Source organism: Gadus chalcogrammus, chromosome 14 (genome assembly GCF_026213295.1).
Source record: "Gadus chalcogrammus isolate NIFS_2021 chromosome 14, NIFS_Gcha_1.0, whole genome shotgun sequence".
NCBI classification, from domain to species: Eukaryota; Metazoa; Chordata; class Actinopteri; order Gadiformes; family Gadidae; genus Gadus; species Gadus chalcogrammus.
Window position 1 is genome coordinate 28,443,761 of NC_079425.1, and position 18,834 is coordinate 28,462,594.

Consider the following 18,834-nt stretch of genomic DNA (forward strand, 5'->3'; position numbering starts at 1 on the left):
GTTTATGTCAGAACAGACACACAGCCCCCTGAGAGCTCACACTGATAGAACCACCAGAAACACACCTGTCTGGTGCCCCCAGGCCACACCGTGGACCCTCAGTACTACTACATGTCCATAAATATAACTACCTGTCTCTGAGTACTTCTACCTGTCTCTGAGTACTACTACCTTTCTCTGAGTACTACTTCCTGTCCCTGAGTAGTACTTCCTATCTCTGAGTACTACTTCCTATCTCTGAGTACTTCTTCCTATCTCTGAGTACTACTTCCTGGCCCTGAGTACTACTTCCTGTCTCTGAGTACTACTTCCTGTCCCTGAGTAGTACTTCTGAGTACTACTTCCTAACTCTGAGTACTACTTCCTGTCCCTGAGTACTACTTCCTGTCCCCCAGGCCACGCCGTGGTCCCTAAGTATTACTACGTCCCTGCTGACTTTGTGGAGGCGGAGCAGAAGAAGCACGGGAGCCAGAAGCGTTTCCCTAGCAACGCGGGCGGCGACGGGAGGTACTTCCTGTGGGGTCAGGCCCTCTTCAACATCGCCCAGCTGCTCGGTAAGTTGGGACTGGGAGCTCTGGTCACCAGAGGGGACTGGTGGCACTGGGAGTTCTGGTCACCAGAGGGGACTGGTGGCACTGGGAGCTCTGGTCACCAGAGGGGACTGGTGGCACTGGGAGCTCTGGTCACCTGAGGGGACTGGTGGCACTGGGAGCTCTGGTCACCAGAGGGGACTGGTGGCACTGGGAGCTCTGGTCACCAGGGGGGACTGGTGGCACTGGGAGCTCTGGTCACCAGAGGGCACTGGTGGGACTAGGAGCTCTGGTCCACTAGCTAGGATAGGCCACACTAATGCGTAAGTGTGTGTGTGTGTGTGTGTGTGTGTGTGTGTGTGTGTGTGTGTGTGTGTGTGTGTGTGTGTGTGTGTGTGTGTGTGTGTGTGTGTGTGTGTGTGTGTGTGTGCGCGTGCGTGCTCTCCAGTGGACGAGCTCATCAGCCCTAAGGACATCGACCCTATCCACCGCTACGTTCCCCGTCAGGACCAGCGCAACGTCAGCATGCGCTACTCCAACCAGGTGAGCCTCCTGCTGGTCAGCCAATCAGGAGCTGGTACTCAACCAGATGAGCCTCCTGCTGGTCACAGTGTTGGGAAAGTCCACTTTCTACGAGAAATAGTTCAAAGTTCAGTTCACGAATTTTAAAATGAAGTAGTTCAGTTAAACGTTCATGATTCAAATTTTGAAACTAAGTTCACAGTTACAAAAAATGAACTAGTTCCTAGTTCTTTTTTTCAATATTTTGCTATTATTTTTTTTCCGGTATTTTGAACATTGAGCCCTCTTTGTGGTTCGTGCAGAACGAAATAGGGTGGTTGAATCAAGTATCGTAGCGAAATACAGTTTCTATCGTGTTTTATTGCACATTTAGCGCATTTTGTAAATCCCATTGATTTCTGTTGGAAGACTCAGCCTTCATTAACCGGAAACGGAAAGGGGGGATGTTTATGTTTGGTTGAAGTCTTTTCGCTCGGTTCTAGCCCTACTGTTGAGACGGAGAACCGAGCGAAAAGACTACAACCAAACGTAAACAGCCCCTCTTTCCTTTTCCGGCCAAAAAGCAATGATTCTAGGAGGTATTCTAGTCTACTGAGCTATGAGCTAGAGAGCTAACGTTATGGATTGTACATATTTATAATTCGAAATCGGTCTCAGCCTTTATACCACAGATACTCTGGGCTCTATAGCATATAACCGCATTGTCTGATTACAGTTTAATTCATTTCTCTCAATTTAACAGCTCTCGTTTTGAAGATTAATTACGCGCCATTCGTTTCATTTGGAATCGCGACGGTCTATACTTTCAACATAAAGTGTACATATTTATAATTTGAAATTCGTCCCAGCCTTTATATGACTGGCCAACCAGTCAGAGACTAAGAGCCACATTTTTTACTGTGTTACTGCAAAGAGCCACATCATACACACGGGTACACATGAACATTAGGGATGGGCCGATAGTCGATTCTATCGACTATCGACGATAGATGGATTCTATCGTCGATCGTCTCAAGTAGCCGATAAAAAGGCGATAATTATATTTTAAGGATTAATTTTAATTTTATTATTATTTTTTTTATTTTTTTTAAAAGCGCTGTGGTAGCTATTTTTTCAACTTAAAAAGCCCTGCAAATTGCAATTGAAATTAACTGGCACCGGTGGAAAACATACTATGTAGCGCTGACCTGCCGTATTCACTCACTTCTGCGAGAGGAGAGGGGAGGGGCTCGAAACCTACCGGTCTGCTCACACGGCGAAATGACATCACACCCCGCTGCACCATTTCCGGGTCACAGCTGTGGTACATGAGCTGTGTTCGAAATCGTTCCCTATTCACCCACTCACTATTCACACTTTCGCAAATGCAGCCATCATCGCTTCTTTTACATCTATTCCACGGGTTCGTTCCTTCAATGGCACAATGTCAAGGAGTTCTTCTCTGATATGACACTCACTTGATACCGACCGTGCAAATATTGCCAACTGTGGCTTGTCCTGAATGTCGCAAGACTCGTCCAATGCAACACTAAAATATTTGCATTCTGAAGATCGGAGTGCAACTGCGATTCAATAGCCGTGTTAATGTCCGATATTCTGCGTTCAACAGTGTGGCGGGACAGTCTGACACCATTAGTTTTAGTTTGTCGTTTTCAGGAGACAAGATTTTAACAACGTCACTAAGAAAAACTTTTACAAACTCCCCTTCATTGTATGGCTTTTTAGCTCGTGCAATGTTCCAAGCCAGTTGATAAGATGCCAGCGTTAGGGTCTCTGAGTGCGTCGTAGATTTTTGGAACATCTGTGTCTGCTTTTCTGCCTGCCTTTTCAAAGCGATTAACTTGTGCTTGCGAAGTTCAGTCCCTTTCCGAAATTCCTGGTCGAAGTTAGCATGGAGTGAGCTGAAGTGGCGCTGAAGATTTGAAGCCTTGAATTGCGCTAATGACACCTGGCATATAAGGCAGAATGGCTTCCCATTACATTCAACAAAAAAATATAAACTCTCCCACTCTGTCAAAAACGTCCTGTGTTCCTCTTCATATTTTCTTTTTGCTGTGCATTTTTTACCTGCCATTTTTGGAGCGTAGCCTACTTGACGCAAATTGTTTACTCATGGGAAGGAGCTGGGTCACGTTAAAATTGTACCGGGGGCGAAAATTGTACCGGCCTACGTCATCAATTGTTGACAATTTGACAACTAATTTGATTGGGTTGTCCGTTGCCGGGCAGGTTTCAAAAAACATTCGGCTCATGTTTCCAAAGAAGAAATAACATAATACAGATAACGGATCGCTAGATAACACTTGTTTTTACTTTATATTTGTATTGTATTGAATTGTTTAATCAAATTTAGTTAGTAAACTGAGTGTTTAAAGCACGTTTCAAAAACCATTCGCGCTTATGTTGCCGAACACCAAATAACATAATACAGATAACGGATCGCTAGATAACACTTGTTTTTACTTTATATTTGTATTGTATTGAATTGTTTAATCGAATTTAGTTAGTAATCTGAGTGTTTAAAGCACGTTTCAAAAACCATTCGCGCTTATGTTGCCGAACACCAAATAACATAATACAGATAACGGATCGCTAGATAACACTTGCTTTTACTTTATATTTGTATTGTATTGAATTGTTTAATCGAATTTAGCTAGTAAACTGAGTGTTTAAAGCAGGTTTCAAAAACCTGTCTTGTGACGCTCAATGAAGGAGTGCAATGAACGAGCATGAAAGTTTGCGAATGTTCAAGAACCTTCCTACGTCATTCGACGCAATCGCCCGTTGCCAGGCAACAAACGATCGCGTCGTCTGTTGCCAGGCAGGTTTGGAATTTGTCAACAACTGATGACGTAGGCCGCTACAATTTTCCCCACCGGTGCAATTTTAACGTGACAGCTCCTCCAAGCTGAGCAGGCCATTTTATGTTGCATCAACACCAAACGTTTGTGAACGTTATTTTGCGTCATCAATTAAAACGTTTGCGAACATGCACACACATACAAAAAAAAAAAAAATATATATATATATATATAAACAAAAAATATATATATATTTAACACAAAATTTGAACTGAAGAGCCTCACAAAACGAGGCAAAGAGCCGCATGCGGCTCGCGAGCCGCAGGTTGGCCACCCCTGGTGTAGTGTGTAGTGTATGTAGTGCGTAGTGTGTAGTGTGTTGGTCACGTTTATGAAGGTAACGTCCATTCTTAATGTTTGTGACAAGGCCAGGTTTGAGGGGTCCTTGTTCTCTGCAGCCTTAGTTATTTGAGCTCCTCATTCATATCCAAGCAAAATTGGTATTGAAACTGAAATATCAACCGATATTCTGTCAAATCGAATCTAAATCGAATAAGATGAACTGGACTCTTCCAAAGGAACAGCAAACTCTCCTCCTCCCCCTCTCGCTCTCTCCCTCCCTCTCTCTCACTCTGTCTCTCACTCTCTCTCCCTCTGTCTGTCTCTCTGTCTCTCTGTCTCTCTCTCTCTCTCTCTCTCTCTCTCTCTCTCTCTCACTCTCTCTCTCTCTCTCTCTCTCTCTCTCTCTCTCTCTCTCTCTCTCTCTCTCTCTCTCTCTCTCTCTCTCTCTCTCTCTCTCTCTCTCTCTCTCTCTCGTTCCTGTTCCAAGTGTAAGTGGATTTTCTAGTCCACTTGGGATGTGATGAAATCTGGGACCACTTTGTGCTGATATTGCAGCTGTTTTCCACGGACCCTCCGACCTCGATCACGCTGCCTTCTGTTCACCAGAAGGAGAGATTGGTGGTGGTTGTAAGGTCACAGGCCTCCAGTATAAAACCCCCACCTCTAAATGACTGAAGGGAAGACCCATGAATACGCTCTGGAAACGTCACCAACGATATTAGCTGAAAGAAGGTGGACATTAAATAGCTCTGCTTACCTGTTCCTCTGCCTCAGTCAGTCCTCTGCTGTGTACTCCATATTACAGTACACTGTAGTACTCTGGTGCACTCCTAATATTACAGTACACGTTACACTCTAGTACTCTGGTGTACTCCTAATATTACAGTACACTGTAGTACTCTGGTGTACTCCTAATATTACAGTACACAGTACACTGTAGTACTCTGGTGTTCTCCCAATATTACAATAGACAGTACACTGTAGTACTCTGGTGTACTCCTAATATTACAGTACACAGTACAATGACTGTAGTACTCTGTGTGTATTCCTGGTATTACAGTACACTGATTCAGTACTACCCTGGGTACTCCTGGTATTACAGTACACAGTACAATGACTCTAGTACTCTGTGTGTATTACAGTAAACTGATTCAGTACTACCCTGGGTACTCCTGGTATTACAGTACGCTGATTCAGTACTACACTGGGTACTCCTGGTATTACAGTACTCTGAGTCAGTACTGCAGTGTTTCCTCCTGGTATTACAGTACACTGATTCAGTACTACAGTGTGTACTCCTGGTATTACAATACACTGATTCAGTACTACACTGGGTACTCCTGGTATTACAGTACACTGATTCAGTACTACAGTGTGTACTCAGCTCCGGGAGTACAATCCATTTCTACTCCATGTGTCTCCTCCTCCCGACTTCCCTTCGGCGGCAACTCCGGCGGGGTGAGCTCGGCGCCAGAAAAAGGGATTGTACTCCCGGAGCTTAGCTGCAGGGCTAGCGCCGATTTCCCCCCGCCGGAGCTGCTCGTCCGCTGGTCCACAAAATCTTAGCGATGCTCTGATTGGAGGGGAGTGGGGAAGTGGGAGGTAATATTCAAATGTGCCCCCATCCTACGTAAAAGGGGGCGCCGAAACTGACTCGCTCGTTTGGTAGCTGGAGGCGGGCTGCTTCCAGAAATGCGTATCTCACTCAAAAAATCATATACAGACTTATTTCAAAGTTTGTATGCTTGTGGGAGCACCATCTACCCGCAACAATACCCCAAATCCCAGGAAAAGTGCTGTTTTCATAATATGTCCCCTTAAGTCATTGGCAAGTCTGAGATCATTGACTATTTTTACAAGGGCCGTTTCTGTGCGCTGATTTGATCTAAAATCTGATTGGAACTTTTGCAAAATACAATTTTCGTTGAGGAAGGTATTTAGCTGATAACAGACAACTTTTTCAAGTACTTTGCTCATGAAAGGTAGGTTTGATATAGGCCTGTAGTTACTCAGGTTGGTATGGTCAAGATTTTACTTTTTAAGTAAAGGTTTCACGATAGCGGTTTCAAAAGCATCGGAAATATACCTGTTTCTAATAAGCTATTTATTATCTTGAGAATAAAGGGAGCCAAGCTATCATATAAATTTTTGAGGAATCTAGTAGGGACTGGGTCCAAGGCACATGTTGAGGAGCCCGCCTGAGTTATAATTTTGCTAAACTCAGATTGAGTAATCCTATGTTACCAATAGCCTCCCTTATGGAGGTTACTTTGTTTTTGAAGAAGTCTGCAAATTCTTTGCATCTTATAGAAGATGCCTGACTGGGCATGTGTTTGTTGTAGCAGCCTGTCAATGGTAGAGAACAGCATCCTAGAGTTTCCACTATTTTCAGTAATTACCTTGGAGAAGTGGATCGTTCTCTCGCTCCAAACAGCTCTGTTGTAATTTGCTATTTTTTCTTTTAAAATGTCCCGGTGAACCTGTAACTTTGTTTTTCTCCATGTTCTCTTAGCTTTCCTACAGGATCTTTTTAGGTCATGGATATTTTCGTTCATCCAAGGAGTGGTTTTGCTACAGGGCCTTTTTTTAGTCTTTAGAGGAGCCACTCTTGTCAAGTAGAGTGGCACTATTGGCACTATTGAAGGCCTCTACCATTTGGTCAATAGAATGATTTATGGAATCTGCAAAAATTATGAACTGCTGCTCTGCTCTAGTGTCCAGCAACCGTGATTCAATTGTAGTTTCTGGATGGACTTCTAAGTCGTTTAGTATAAGATTAAAATATACACAATAATGGTCAGACATATTTATATCGCTCACCGATAAGTCAGTGACTTCTATCCCTCTAGAGATGACTAAATCAAGGGTGTTGCCATGGTTGTGGGTGGACCCCGTAACATGCTGTTTTAGCTCTAAAGTATCCAAAACATCAACGAAGCTACTGGCTCTAGCATCGATCGTCTTGTTGACATGGATATTGAAATCTCCATTTACAATTATCCGATCATAGCTAGTGATTATGAGCGACATAAGTTCAGAAACTGGTCGAGGAAGCCAATCCATAGTTTGGGAGGGTGGTATAAGGTAAGTAGGAGTATAGCTCCTATAATTTTTTTTTCACTGATAAAATCATTGATTGCAAAGGTTTTAGTGGTAAGAGTGCCTATATTTACTAGACCCATGTTGGCTGAAAATGCGTCTGGCTTCAGAGGAATATGCTGAGGTACGGAAAGCACATTTCTTGGGTTTCTGGTTTGTAATTTGGCTTTTCTTTTCAGTGCGTTGGACGGAAATCAACGTTGGAATATAACTATAAGCATATCTCGTACTATGGCATGAAGCAGCTTGATCTATGGAAATAGATGTACTATATCTTAACCCGTAGAAAACACTTCCAGATCCATCCACATGTACAATACTACCTGGGTCGATACGCTGGGGGGCATGGATCTATTATATTTTCGACATAATGTCAATACCTCAGTGTGGTCGTTATGTTGCAAGACAGCACCCTGGTTCCATTTCGGTTTGTGTGGAGACCATCGTGCTTCAGTAGGTTGAGCCTCTCCCAGAACAAGTCAAAGTTATTGACATAGGGGATGCTTAGGGAAGCACAGTATGTTTCCAGCCAGGCGTGGAGTTGTAACAGCCTGGACCATCTCTCTGCACCCTTCCTGTAGGTAGGGAGAGGCCCAGAGATGACGGACCGCTTCCCTGTGTCCTCCAGGGTGGTTATGAGAGTTTTTTGTAATCTTCCTGTAGTGCTATTGACTGCCTCTCCCTGATGTTATTTGTGCCCACATGCACGATGATGTTGTTAGCATTCGTGTGGCAGGCGAGGATGCCCGGGACTTTGTGCTGGATGTCACAGACCTTGGCACCAGGGAAGCAGTAGCCCTTGGAGGGGCCGCTAGTTGAGCGGGGGATGTAGATATCTCTGACCCTTGAGCTGCCAACGACCAGGGTGGAGGTTGTTGAATCAAGCGGAGTTCGAGGGGTAGTCGATTTTATGGAGGTACCAGGACGAGCGGCACTGAAACATGGCAGAGGAGGGTTGTCACCGTGCGGGGGGGGTTCCTAATTTTCCATCAGAATGGTGTAGCGATTTTCCAGCCGTAGAGGATGGACTTGGTAATCGTGTCGATCCGACCGCCTGCCGAGGCGCTCGCCTCTAAGCCATGGTCCAGGCTGGTGTAGAGTGGAACTGGCCAGCAGCTTGGTTCTCGGCGTAGGCCGGAGAGAGACAACAGGGGCAGAGACAGAGATTGTATTTGTGCATGGCCGGGTAGAATTTATGCAGGGTAGAATGGAATCAGGGCATCTTACACTAGTGTGTGTGAGAGGGGCAGGGGCACTTTAGAAACTCTTCACCATCCTTGATGTCGCAGAGGGTCACTATCCTGGCTTTGAGTTCCACTATCTTCTGGCTGAGTAGGAGACATGTGTCGCAGGGGCGCAGATGGGATTTTTGAACTGGGGGGGACAAAGCTGTCAGCAAATGATTTCAACTCAATAAGTTATTTTTGTGTAGTTTGGGCTTTAACTAGCGCTCAAGTAGTTACTTTCGTAATAGCCTATGGGCCAAGGGTTTGCACTAAAAAGCCATTGAAGAATTCTTATTTGAAATCATGGTTAAACAACAGTGAACATTGTTAAACAAAGGCCCACTTGATCAACATTAGCCATATATGATGAAACTGTTATTTTTCTGGAATGCCAATCAACCACAGAAACGTCATGCCTTATGCAAAATATTTTTTATTTAAACATTTGTGTATACACTCAGAAGTTTAACCAACAACATACATAAATAAACAAAAAGCCAAACAAATTGACTGTCTAAGCAGACTCACTGAAGGACCCCAAAACATCTCTCCTCCTTTAGGTACCTTGAACATACTGCTGGGCAATTCTTTTGTCTGTCCAGACTGTCAAGCCTCTCTTGGTGAATATGGCACACAGCAATGCCATGTCTTCAATCTGCGTAACCCACCAAAACTGCACTCTGTTTTTAAACATGGCCAGTTGGACTCTCACGTCTTCCTCTTTCAGTTCAGGATATTTGCGAACTGCTGCATCATTTGTAATGGGAGTAAGGAGTGATTTTTCCAGTTATTTTAATGTTTGAATTAGGGATGCACCAATTGTGAAATTGTGTGCTTAGGCAGATAGGCCTACATGCGCCGAAAACAGATCACTATTTATTTTACTGAACACAGCCTGCATGACGGTGAACTAGACACGTCTTTAGCATATGGAACCTATGGCCAAAAGAATAACCTCACACGGTGGGTCTTTTTACCGTTTATTTGTTACCAGCATTCGTAGTGTTGATCAGCTGTGAAATAGTCGCCGAAGACGTTGAAGTCGCTTAGCAATCGAGGACGCTTGCGGAGTGATATTTCAAGAGGAGGAAGCCTTCGTTTTTCCGGCGATGTTTGTCGCCTTTTGTAGGGACAGTGGGGGGGGGGTCACTATCAATCTGAGGGGGTCATAAGCCCCCTGTCCCTAGTGCCATCTGCGCGCATGAGTCGCAGCCCGGGGCGCAAACGAGGGGAGCATCGTCGCGGCTACAACTGGTGTGAGGCACTCGCTGTACGCGGCGTATTGTGCCTGTGTATGACATGGTTCCGTTTCAAAATGTCGATAGAAAGGGCTTTAAAGAGATTGTCAAGTACTACAATGTGTACTCATATTACCATACTCTGAGAGGTGGTGTTTCTCTCTCTAAGGAGTCAGTACTACAGTGTGCACTCCTGGTATTACAGTACTCTGAGTCAGAATTACAGTGTGTACTCTGAGAGGTGGTGTTTCTCTCTCTAAGGAGTCAGTACTACAGTGTGCACTCCTGGTATTACAGTACTCTGAGTCAGTACTACAGTGTGTACTCTGAGAGGTGGTGTTTCTCTCTCTAAGGTGACCTGGAGCACCTCCGAGGGAGCAGTCGGCTGTTAGGATGCACACTGATATGCACTCACACACACGCAAACAGACACACGCACACACACTTACACACATGCAGGCAGACACACATGTAGACACGCATGCCTGTATGTACATCAGACATGGGGGACTCGAGTCACATGACTTGACTCGAGTCGCAAATTTGAGGACTTGAGACTTGCTTGACTAACACTGATAAAAGACTCGACTTGACTTTGACTTGGTCTTCATGACTTGAGACTTGACTTAGACTTGCGACAGATGACTCAAAATGACTTTTTTAAAGTTAGATTAAAGGTTGGATATGGGATTTGCGATACGCCAGCAGATTTTGAAAACACACAACTCAAATGGTCCTACCCCCTCTCCTTCAATGCTGACTCTGACTCCTCCCATTCCAAGTACATGGACGCGCAATCAAGCACGAGCGCGAACACAGATGCGCGAGAGTGAGCCAGGCTAGCTAGGTTGGGGTTTAGGGTTGTCTTCTAGTGCTAGGTCCAAATGTGGATTAGCTAGTTAGGTAGCTCCAGTAGCTACCGCAGGATAACAACAAACAGAAGCTTGCTCTGGGTCTCGAGCTTTGAGTATGTGCACGTGCACAAAGGGGTCACTCGCAGGGAGCGGGGGAGGGGGAGTGCAGTACGACCGTTTGATTGACGTACTTACTGTCCAATGCCACTCGGTGGTTCTGAAAATCATTGGCTGGAGTTTTTCGAGCCCTGCCTGTTCCACAGATGATTGACTTGTTTAATTTTCATCTCAGTAGGCTACTTCTAACTCAGTGGCTGTAAGTGGGTTCTGATAAGGATTTCAAGTAATTTTCAAGTAAAATTACACCGTCAGAGCCAGAGTGTCAGACTGGGCTGTGCTCAGCTTACCGCAAAAACTTACCCTAAAAATTACACACCCTACCATGGCTGAACGTGTGTTCAGCCATGGTAGGGTGATAATGTGACCCCATCATTAACAACTCAGTGACAAAGTACTGTCAAATTATTTTTTTTGCAAATGCAATGCATTGTAAGTCGATGTATGTTGCGAGGCAGCAAGATCGCTACCAGCTCTCAGGCTTATGTATTACTATTTCCCCTTCCTACAGTATGTGTATGTGATATTACTTTTGAAATATTCCTTTTTTTCATGTCTGATGCCATGTGTTGCAAATAATATTCTACAACATGTAGGGAGTTTGAGTGATTGACTTGAACTGTTCTCGTATACAGCCACCGATGCCCCTTTCACACCGCCGCAAAATCGGAGCCGGTTCCGGGCCAGTTCGGAGCTAGGGCCAGTGTTTTGGTTTCACACCGCCAAAGAACCGGCTCTGGCCCCTAAAAACCGGTTCAACTCCAGCCCCACTTTTGAGCTGGGCTAGAACTAGAACCGCTTTAACGCCGGGGGCAGGGGGCGGAGTTATCCGTACCTTCATAAACAGGAAGACCAACGAAGACCGGCATTTTTAAAACACTGAAGTAAACAATGGACGTGAATCCGTGTATGGTTCGTTCTTTGAATATTCAGATTTAAAACAGAGTCCTTTTTTGTTTTTAATCTGAATATTCAAAGAACGAACCATACACGGATTGAATCGAAGACGAAATTGTTGTTGTTGTGTTTGAAACTGGCGCGTGGGTTCTTCTTCTTATTGTACAGCTCCGGGCCGGCAGGGCGGGAGGGTTGCTGGGAAAGCGGAGACGTTTGCAGTGACGTCATGACGTTGCTCACGCCGGCTCCATGGCTGGCTCTGGCCGGTGTGAAACCAACTGGTTCTTAACTGGGATAAGGCTGGAACCTGTTTGGAACTGGCCCTAGCACCAGCCCGGAACTGGCTCTTGGTTCGTTTTGGTGTGAAAGCCCATCTAGAGGTTCTATTTGATTCTGTTCATAGGTTGGAGGTAATGATCATAAAAACATTTCCAAACTATTCACATAATGGTTTTGGAATGTTTTGAATAGTCTGAGTTATTGTTAATGTTAAGACATTGTTATTGTTAATGTTGAAATAAAACTCAACTTATGAACCACTCTCTTTACTGATTTTTAAATGTGGAAACTGGGTTAGATCATCAGATTTTTGTATGACTTGACTTGTGACTTGCTTGACCTGAGCAATGACTTGACTTGTGACTTGCTTGATTCTCACCACAGTGACTTGGGACTTGCTTGAGACTTGAAGGTTATGACTTTAGACTTGCTTGTGACTTGCACATGAGTGACTTACCCCCACCTCTGATGTACATACACATGCAGATGACGCAGACGCACACACGCAAGCACGCAGACAGACATGCATGCAGACACACACATACGTGGACACACACGCATGCAGACACACACAGACACACAAGTAGACACGCAAGCCTGCATGCATATACACACGCACACAAATAAATCATACACAAGTCCCTGTCATCTTTTGCCTTCCCACAGGTACCATAGGTCAAAATTATGCACGCACATCTACACATGCGCATTACACACACACACACAATATCACACACAACACACACATTATCACACACGCACACAACACCCAACAGACAACACAAACACTAACACACACACACACACGCACACACAACACACACAAACACACAACACACAACACACACACACACAGTGCTAAGTCCCACTGGTTTCCAAATGGCCTGGTGACAGGTGGGAGGTGACAGTCGTCTGTGACTGTACACTGAACCCTGAGGGGGCTGGACACACACAAACACACACATACACACACATTGGACACAAACACACACACACACACAGTTGACACACACACACCAGCGCCTCCTCCGTGCGGCCGTGTGTTTGTGGAGATACTCCGCAGGGATCAAGGCTCCCTGCGGAGCCTTGATCTGAATCATCCTGATGAACGCTCTCACTGCTGTCCACTTCTAACACACACACGCACGCACGCACGCACGCACGCACACACACACACACTCACCCAGCTGACCAGCCTCCACACAGAACACACACACACCAAGCTGACCAGCCTCAACACACCTCATACATACAGAGTCACACACACTGCACACACACTGTCTCACACAATGTCACACACACAATATCACACATGCTATCAAACACTGTTACACACACTATCACGCACACTGTCACAAATGTTTGATGTAGAGGCTGGTACCAGTGTGGAGGCAGTGGAACGGGAGGTGTGAGGGAGAGAAAGTGGTCCTCCTCATTTTAATCCTCCTAGCCACGCTTCGCCCTCACTTCTCACAGCAGTTTCGTCACATCGGTGCTAATCTTAGATTTTGATTGCCGCATTTTGCCAAAATGCTCATCAGCAGAAGCCCGCCTACGTCACTAGATTAAACTCTTCCCATACACCTGTGTGTGTGTGTGTGTGTGTGTGTGTGTGTGTGTGTGTGTGTGTGTGTGTGTGTGTGTGTGTGTGTGTGTGTGTGTGTGTGTGTGTGTGTGTGTGTGTGTGTGTGTGTGTGTGTGTGTATCGCAGTGTGCCTGTGTTCCTGAGTGTGTGTGTGTGCACTAGTGCTTGTGATTCAGATTCAGACCCACAATGTGGATAAGATGAAGGACTCCCAATTATCAGGACAGCATCGCACAAAATCACTGCGACATACCCACACACACACACATTTTGTGAATGTATCTTAATATTGTATTTTTATTTTTGTTGAATGTTGAACAGGATTGTCTGTAAAGAGAGACATATATATAAATCTATATCTATACTTCTATATATCTGTTATCTGTGGGTAAGCGACGGGACACGCCAAGCTCAGAGCTCTCCCTGTCTCCCGGCTCCTCACCGGGGGTAGAGTAATGCAGATGATATCGCTCTCATCCAGCGCCCAGTGCTGCTGATGGCACCTGCTGGATAATAATAAGACACACTCCGACCTGCTGTGTTCCCTCCTTACCCCCTACTGTGCTTAACTCTCTCTATCTCTCTGTCTGTCTCTCTCTCTCTCTCTCTCTCTCTCTCTCTCTCTCTCTCTCTCTCTCTCTCTCTCTCTCTCTCTCTCTCTCTCTCCGCGGGGGTCATCATTGCCTGATAGCTTTCAGGCGCCCCGCCGGATTTCCGGCGTAACGACGTGTCTGGCGTTCACACCAAAAGCGACGATTTTTTCCTACTATCACCCCTGGGTCATTCTACATTGTATTCTGTGTTCTCCATTCACAGTGGATCTAGGCGCTGGACCTAATCTGCACTGGAGATGCGGTCCTGTCCTCCAGGGAGAGTGGACCTCTGAGTTTCTAATAATAATAATAATAAATATAGCTGCGAGCAGCAATGTTGGTGTCAAGCATAATGGTACTCGAAAAGCTAATTCTGCCGGACGGACGTAATCGGCTAGGAAGCTACATGACGACCGTCTCAGTAATACGTAATCCGGCTGGTGGAATGAACTACAGCATTATGCGAGTTTGAGTCAATGTTGACCAAATGGAAAAATGTCCCTACCTAGAGGTAAGGGTTAGACAGAGACACAATGTAAACAAGCATCTGCTCATAAGACTATGAGCCAAGTTTGGTTTGGATGCATTAAGGCCTTGCAGAGAAATTAGCTCACTTCCTGTTTGACGTCCCCCTGAGATCAAAGGTCACCAAATTGTTTGGATGTCCCCAGAATGATGGCTTGAGCCTATGTAACAAGTTTGGCTATGACATGTTAAAGAGTTGCTGAGAACAGGCTTACTTCCTGTTTGGCGGCTTTGCCGTCAAGTTTGATTGGCTGTCACGGCAAAACGGTTTTGAATTAGAAAAAGATTTTTGGCACATTTGTTCAGCTTGGTCTGAAGATCATATATGGCAAGTTTCATGATGATTAGACATAATCTGTGGCCTGTGGATATGTAACATTGATTTTGACAACTTTCAACATGGTGGCCAATTTCTGATGTTGCCATGGGAAATATTTTATTAGCTAAATGGGGCGGTCTTACAGTATCACAAGACATTGAAAATAAGTGTGAAATATACTCATGTGAAGAGAGAGGAGTTAAAACAAGTCTTTGTTAATTATAGCGCCCCCGAGAGGTGAAAGGTCACCAAATTCATTGAGTGTCCCCATGATGATGTCATGGGTCTATGTAGCAAGTTTGGTTATGATATGTCAAAGGGCTGCTGAGATATTGGCTTACTTCCTGTTTGGCGACTTCGCGGTCAAATTTGATTGGAACAATATTTCAACAATTCCATGTTTTGTATCAAGCCTGGCCTGAAGATCATGTGTGCCAAGTTTCGAGATCATTGGACCAAATTTGTGATAGCATTTTGAAGGTTTTTGACATAAACCAAGATGGCGGAAAATCCATCATGGCGCAAAATGACGACATTGGTCCAAGCCGTTGAATATGGCTTGGCCCAAGGAATCCAATGATATCTTGTTTGTGAATATTGGATGAATGGGTCGAAAGTTATGACCTAAAATGGGGCTAATGGGACGGTCCTGAACCAGTGTGCCAAATTTCACAACTTCTCACCAAGGTGTTCTATGGGCTGCCATAGACTCCCATTCCAGGTAAATAATAATAATAGGAACTCATACGAAAACATCAGGGCAATTGCTCTGTCGCTAGCTTAGCCACTTTTGAGAGTTTTAAACTCAAACTCAACACGGTTTTAAACTCAAGAAGTCACGTGACGTCTTAAGCCCCATTGCTGTGTCATATGTACTAGTGGTTTAACCTGCAGCTGCGTTTGACCTTGATCTCAATTGCTGTGACTTCAGAGAAATTCACATTAGACACTAGAGGGCGTATTTTGTGCATGTTAGTCTAATCTCGACACTGACGTGGTTTTAGAGGAGACTAAACCAGTTTGCAGGATGAAACAAGGCTCCATCATAACCGCCACACACACACACACACAATTAGTTTTGTGAATTATTATTAATAGGTATGATACATTTACACTTATTACACCAGATAGGCCTTCAGTACAGGCTACAATATAGGAGTTGCTTAAAGTGCCCAACTAAAACTCTACAAAGAACAGATTATTTGTCTGTAAAAAAAATAAATGAACGCACAGAGGATCGTACCATTCAACGAAACATAAAAAGGTCAATGCTTAACTAAAATGGTTAGCAATGACAAGTAATTGATTGACGTAGGTGAGGGCAGATTCCAGACTCAGATTTCCACAAAAAGTAGCCTAGACTATTTCATAATATATGTCAACATTATTAGCGTTTTTATTTATTATAGTTTTATTATATTAAAGTTCACTTTACATTCCCATTCATTTTTTGTTGGTAATTATAACACAAAATGCATCCACCATTAAGTTAAGACTGCATCTGCTGGGGTATACTAGAAATCAGAGTACTTCCGGTTTCCAAGCAGTTTAAACCGAGTCAGCTGGGAATCAGCTGATCCTGTACGAGTCGTTACACAGCAATCACAGCTGCGTGTTAAACTCCAAAACCTCAGTTTTAAGGAGTACGGTTTTAAAGCGCAGCAATGCTAACTGACAGAGCAATTGGCCCAATAGGTTGTCTCGCTACTTCGTTGCTTGACACCCAATAATGGAATGGCGCTTTTCTAGACACTAAAAGACGTGTTACAGTGAAGGGGGGACCTCACTAACCACCACCAGTTCTGTAGGCATCTTGAGGTTCTGATGATCTCTGAGGTTCTGTTGATCTCTGAGGTTCTGTTGATCTCTGAGGTTCTTATGATCTGAGGTTCTGTTGATCTCTGAGGTTCTGCTGATCTCTGAGGTTCTGATGATCTGAGGTTTTGTTGATCTCTGAGGTTCTGTTGATCTCTGAGGTTCTGTTGATATCTGAGGTTCTGTAGACCTCTGAGGTTTTGTTGATCTCTGAGCTTCTGATGATCTCTGAGCTTCTGTGGATCTTTGAGGTTCTGTGGATTTCTGAGGTTCTTTCTTCTCTTGCAGGGCCCCATAGAGAACGACGTGGTGATCCATGTGGCCTTGATTGCCGAGAGCCAGAGGTACCTGTCGCCTTTTGAATTAATCTAAATATCTTCAATTCCTATGAGAGTGTCTGAACGTAACTCGTGTTTAAATCACACAGGATTAGCACTACTGCCCCTAGTGCTCGATGTAAGTACCCCACTCTAAAGCAGGTTCATTAGCACTACTGCCCCTAGTGGTCGATGTAAGTACCCCACTCTACAACAAGTTCATTAGCACTACTGCCCCTAGTGGTCGATGTAAGTACCCCACTCTACAACAGGTTCATTAGCACAACTGCCCCTAGTGGTCGATGTAAGTACCCCACTCTACAACAGATTCATTAGCACTACTGCCCCTAGTGGTCGATATATGTACCCCACTGTACAACAGGTTCATTAGCACTACTGCCCCTAGGGGTCGATGTAAGTACCCCACTCTACAACAGGTTCAGGTTCAGTTCCAGTCTATCAAAGATCTCTCTGTGGTTGGGCGGTGCCTCCACCCCTCTGGAGACCTTGGCTCTGTCAGAAGTGATCTGATCTATCTGCTCTCTGAGGTATAGGACGAAGGCGAGATCGGAGCACAGTGTTCCTCTGAGATACGCCCCCACTTTATACAACAAGCTTTAAACATGTGCCTGTGTGTGTGTGTGTGTGTGTGTGTGTGTGTGTGTGTGTGTGTGTGTGTGTGTGTGTGTTTGTGTGTGTGTGTGTGTGTGTGTGTGTGTGTGTGTGTGTGTAGACTACAGGTGTTCCTCAACACCTATGGGATTCAGACTCAGACCCCCCAACAGGTGGAACCCATTCAGATCTGGCCTCAGAAAGAGCTGGTCAAGGTAATGCTCACACACACACACACACACACACACACACACACACACACACACACACACACACACACACACACACACACACACACACTAGGGATGAGTCGGTCGCGACCGATTCGTTAACAACGAACGAATCCCGAACGTGAACGACAAGAACTGGTTCCCCAAAACAAGAAGAACTGGTTCTTTGATTCTTTTTTTTTTAACATAAAACAAAAATATGGTCACGTAAATAAAATATACAAACGAACAGAGCTTCGTCTCCCCGCGACCTCATATCGATTGAGTCTACAACGTTCTCAAAGATTCAGCCAATGAGAGCTAGCAATGGTGTTGCCATGGCACCTGGGTAAACAAATGACAAGATGGTAACGTCGAATTTGCGCGCTTTCTCTGTCTGACGTATCTTGGGTCATACCATTCGACGTGGGGCCACTCATATATCCCCCTACATTTCCGAAAATAGACTTGACCTCCATCTGTTTATTGGATAAACGCATTTCCCAATCCCAGGAGTCTTTGCTCCATTCTACGTCAATTCAAGAACAAACAAAGAAATTAAACTGCAGTTCGTATTTTTTATTTATGACCATGAAAGTTCTGTAATGCCTGAATAATGAAGAATTAATTGTAAAGTAAAATACAATTATAACCATAAAACCATGAATGACATATAGAGAGTAAGCAAGTGGTATAAATATTGGTGGGACGTTTGGTTAGCTTAAATTGGCTTTATGCTCAGGGCCGTCTCGCGGGGGGGCCAGACACCTGTGATATTCCCTGTCAAATGACGTAATCTGACATCACGAACGAATCAAAACGAACGTATCAAACGAACGAATCGTTATAGTGAACTGAACTGAAAGAACTAGTTCCCGGAAAAAAACATTTTGCACAGCTATGAAGTTCCCCTGCCCATTGATGAAGGTGCATGCTACATGTTGTCTTTATTTA

General features: G+C 44.6%; 1 protein-coding gene across 4 annotated transcripts in view; it reads left to right on the forward strand.

Moving 5' to 3' along the window:
* The window catches only part of phkb (phosphorylase kinase, beta), a 70,762-nt gene that overhangs the window by 27,674 nt on the left and 24,254 nt on the right, over nt 1–18,834 (forward strand). For all 4 annotated transcript variants that reach the window (XM_056607446.1, XM_056607447.1, XM_056607449.1 and 1 more), the window contains 4 exons: nt 396–554; nt 979–1,073; nt 17,031–17,086; nt 17,793–17,886. In XM_056607446.1, the coding sequence (XP_056463421.1) occupies nt 396–554; nt 979–1,073; nt 17,031–17,086; nt 17,793–17,886 (404 nt within the window). The remainder of the gene's footprint in view (nt 1–395; nt 555–978; nt 1,074–17,030; nt 17,087–17,792; nt 17,887–18,834) is intronic.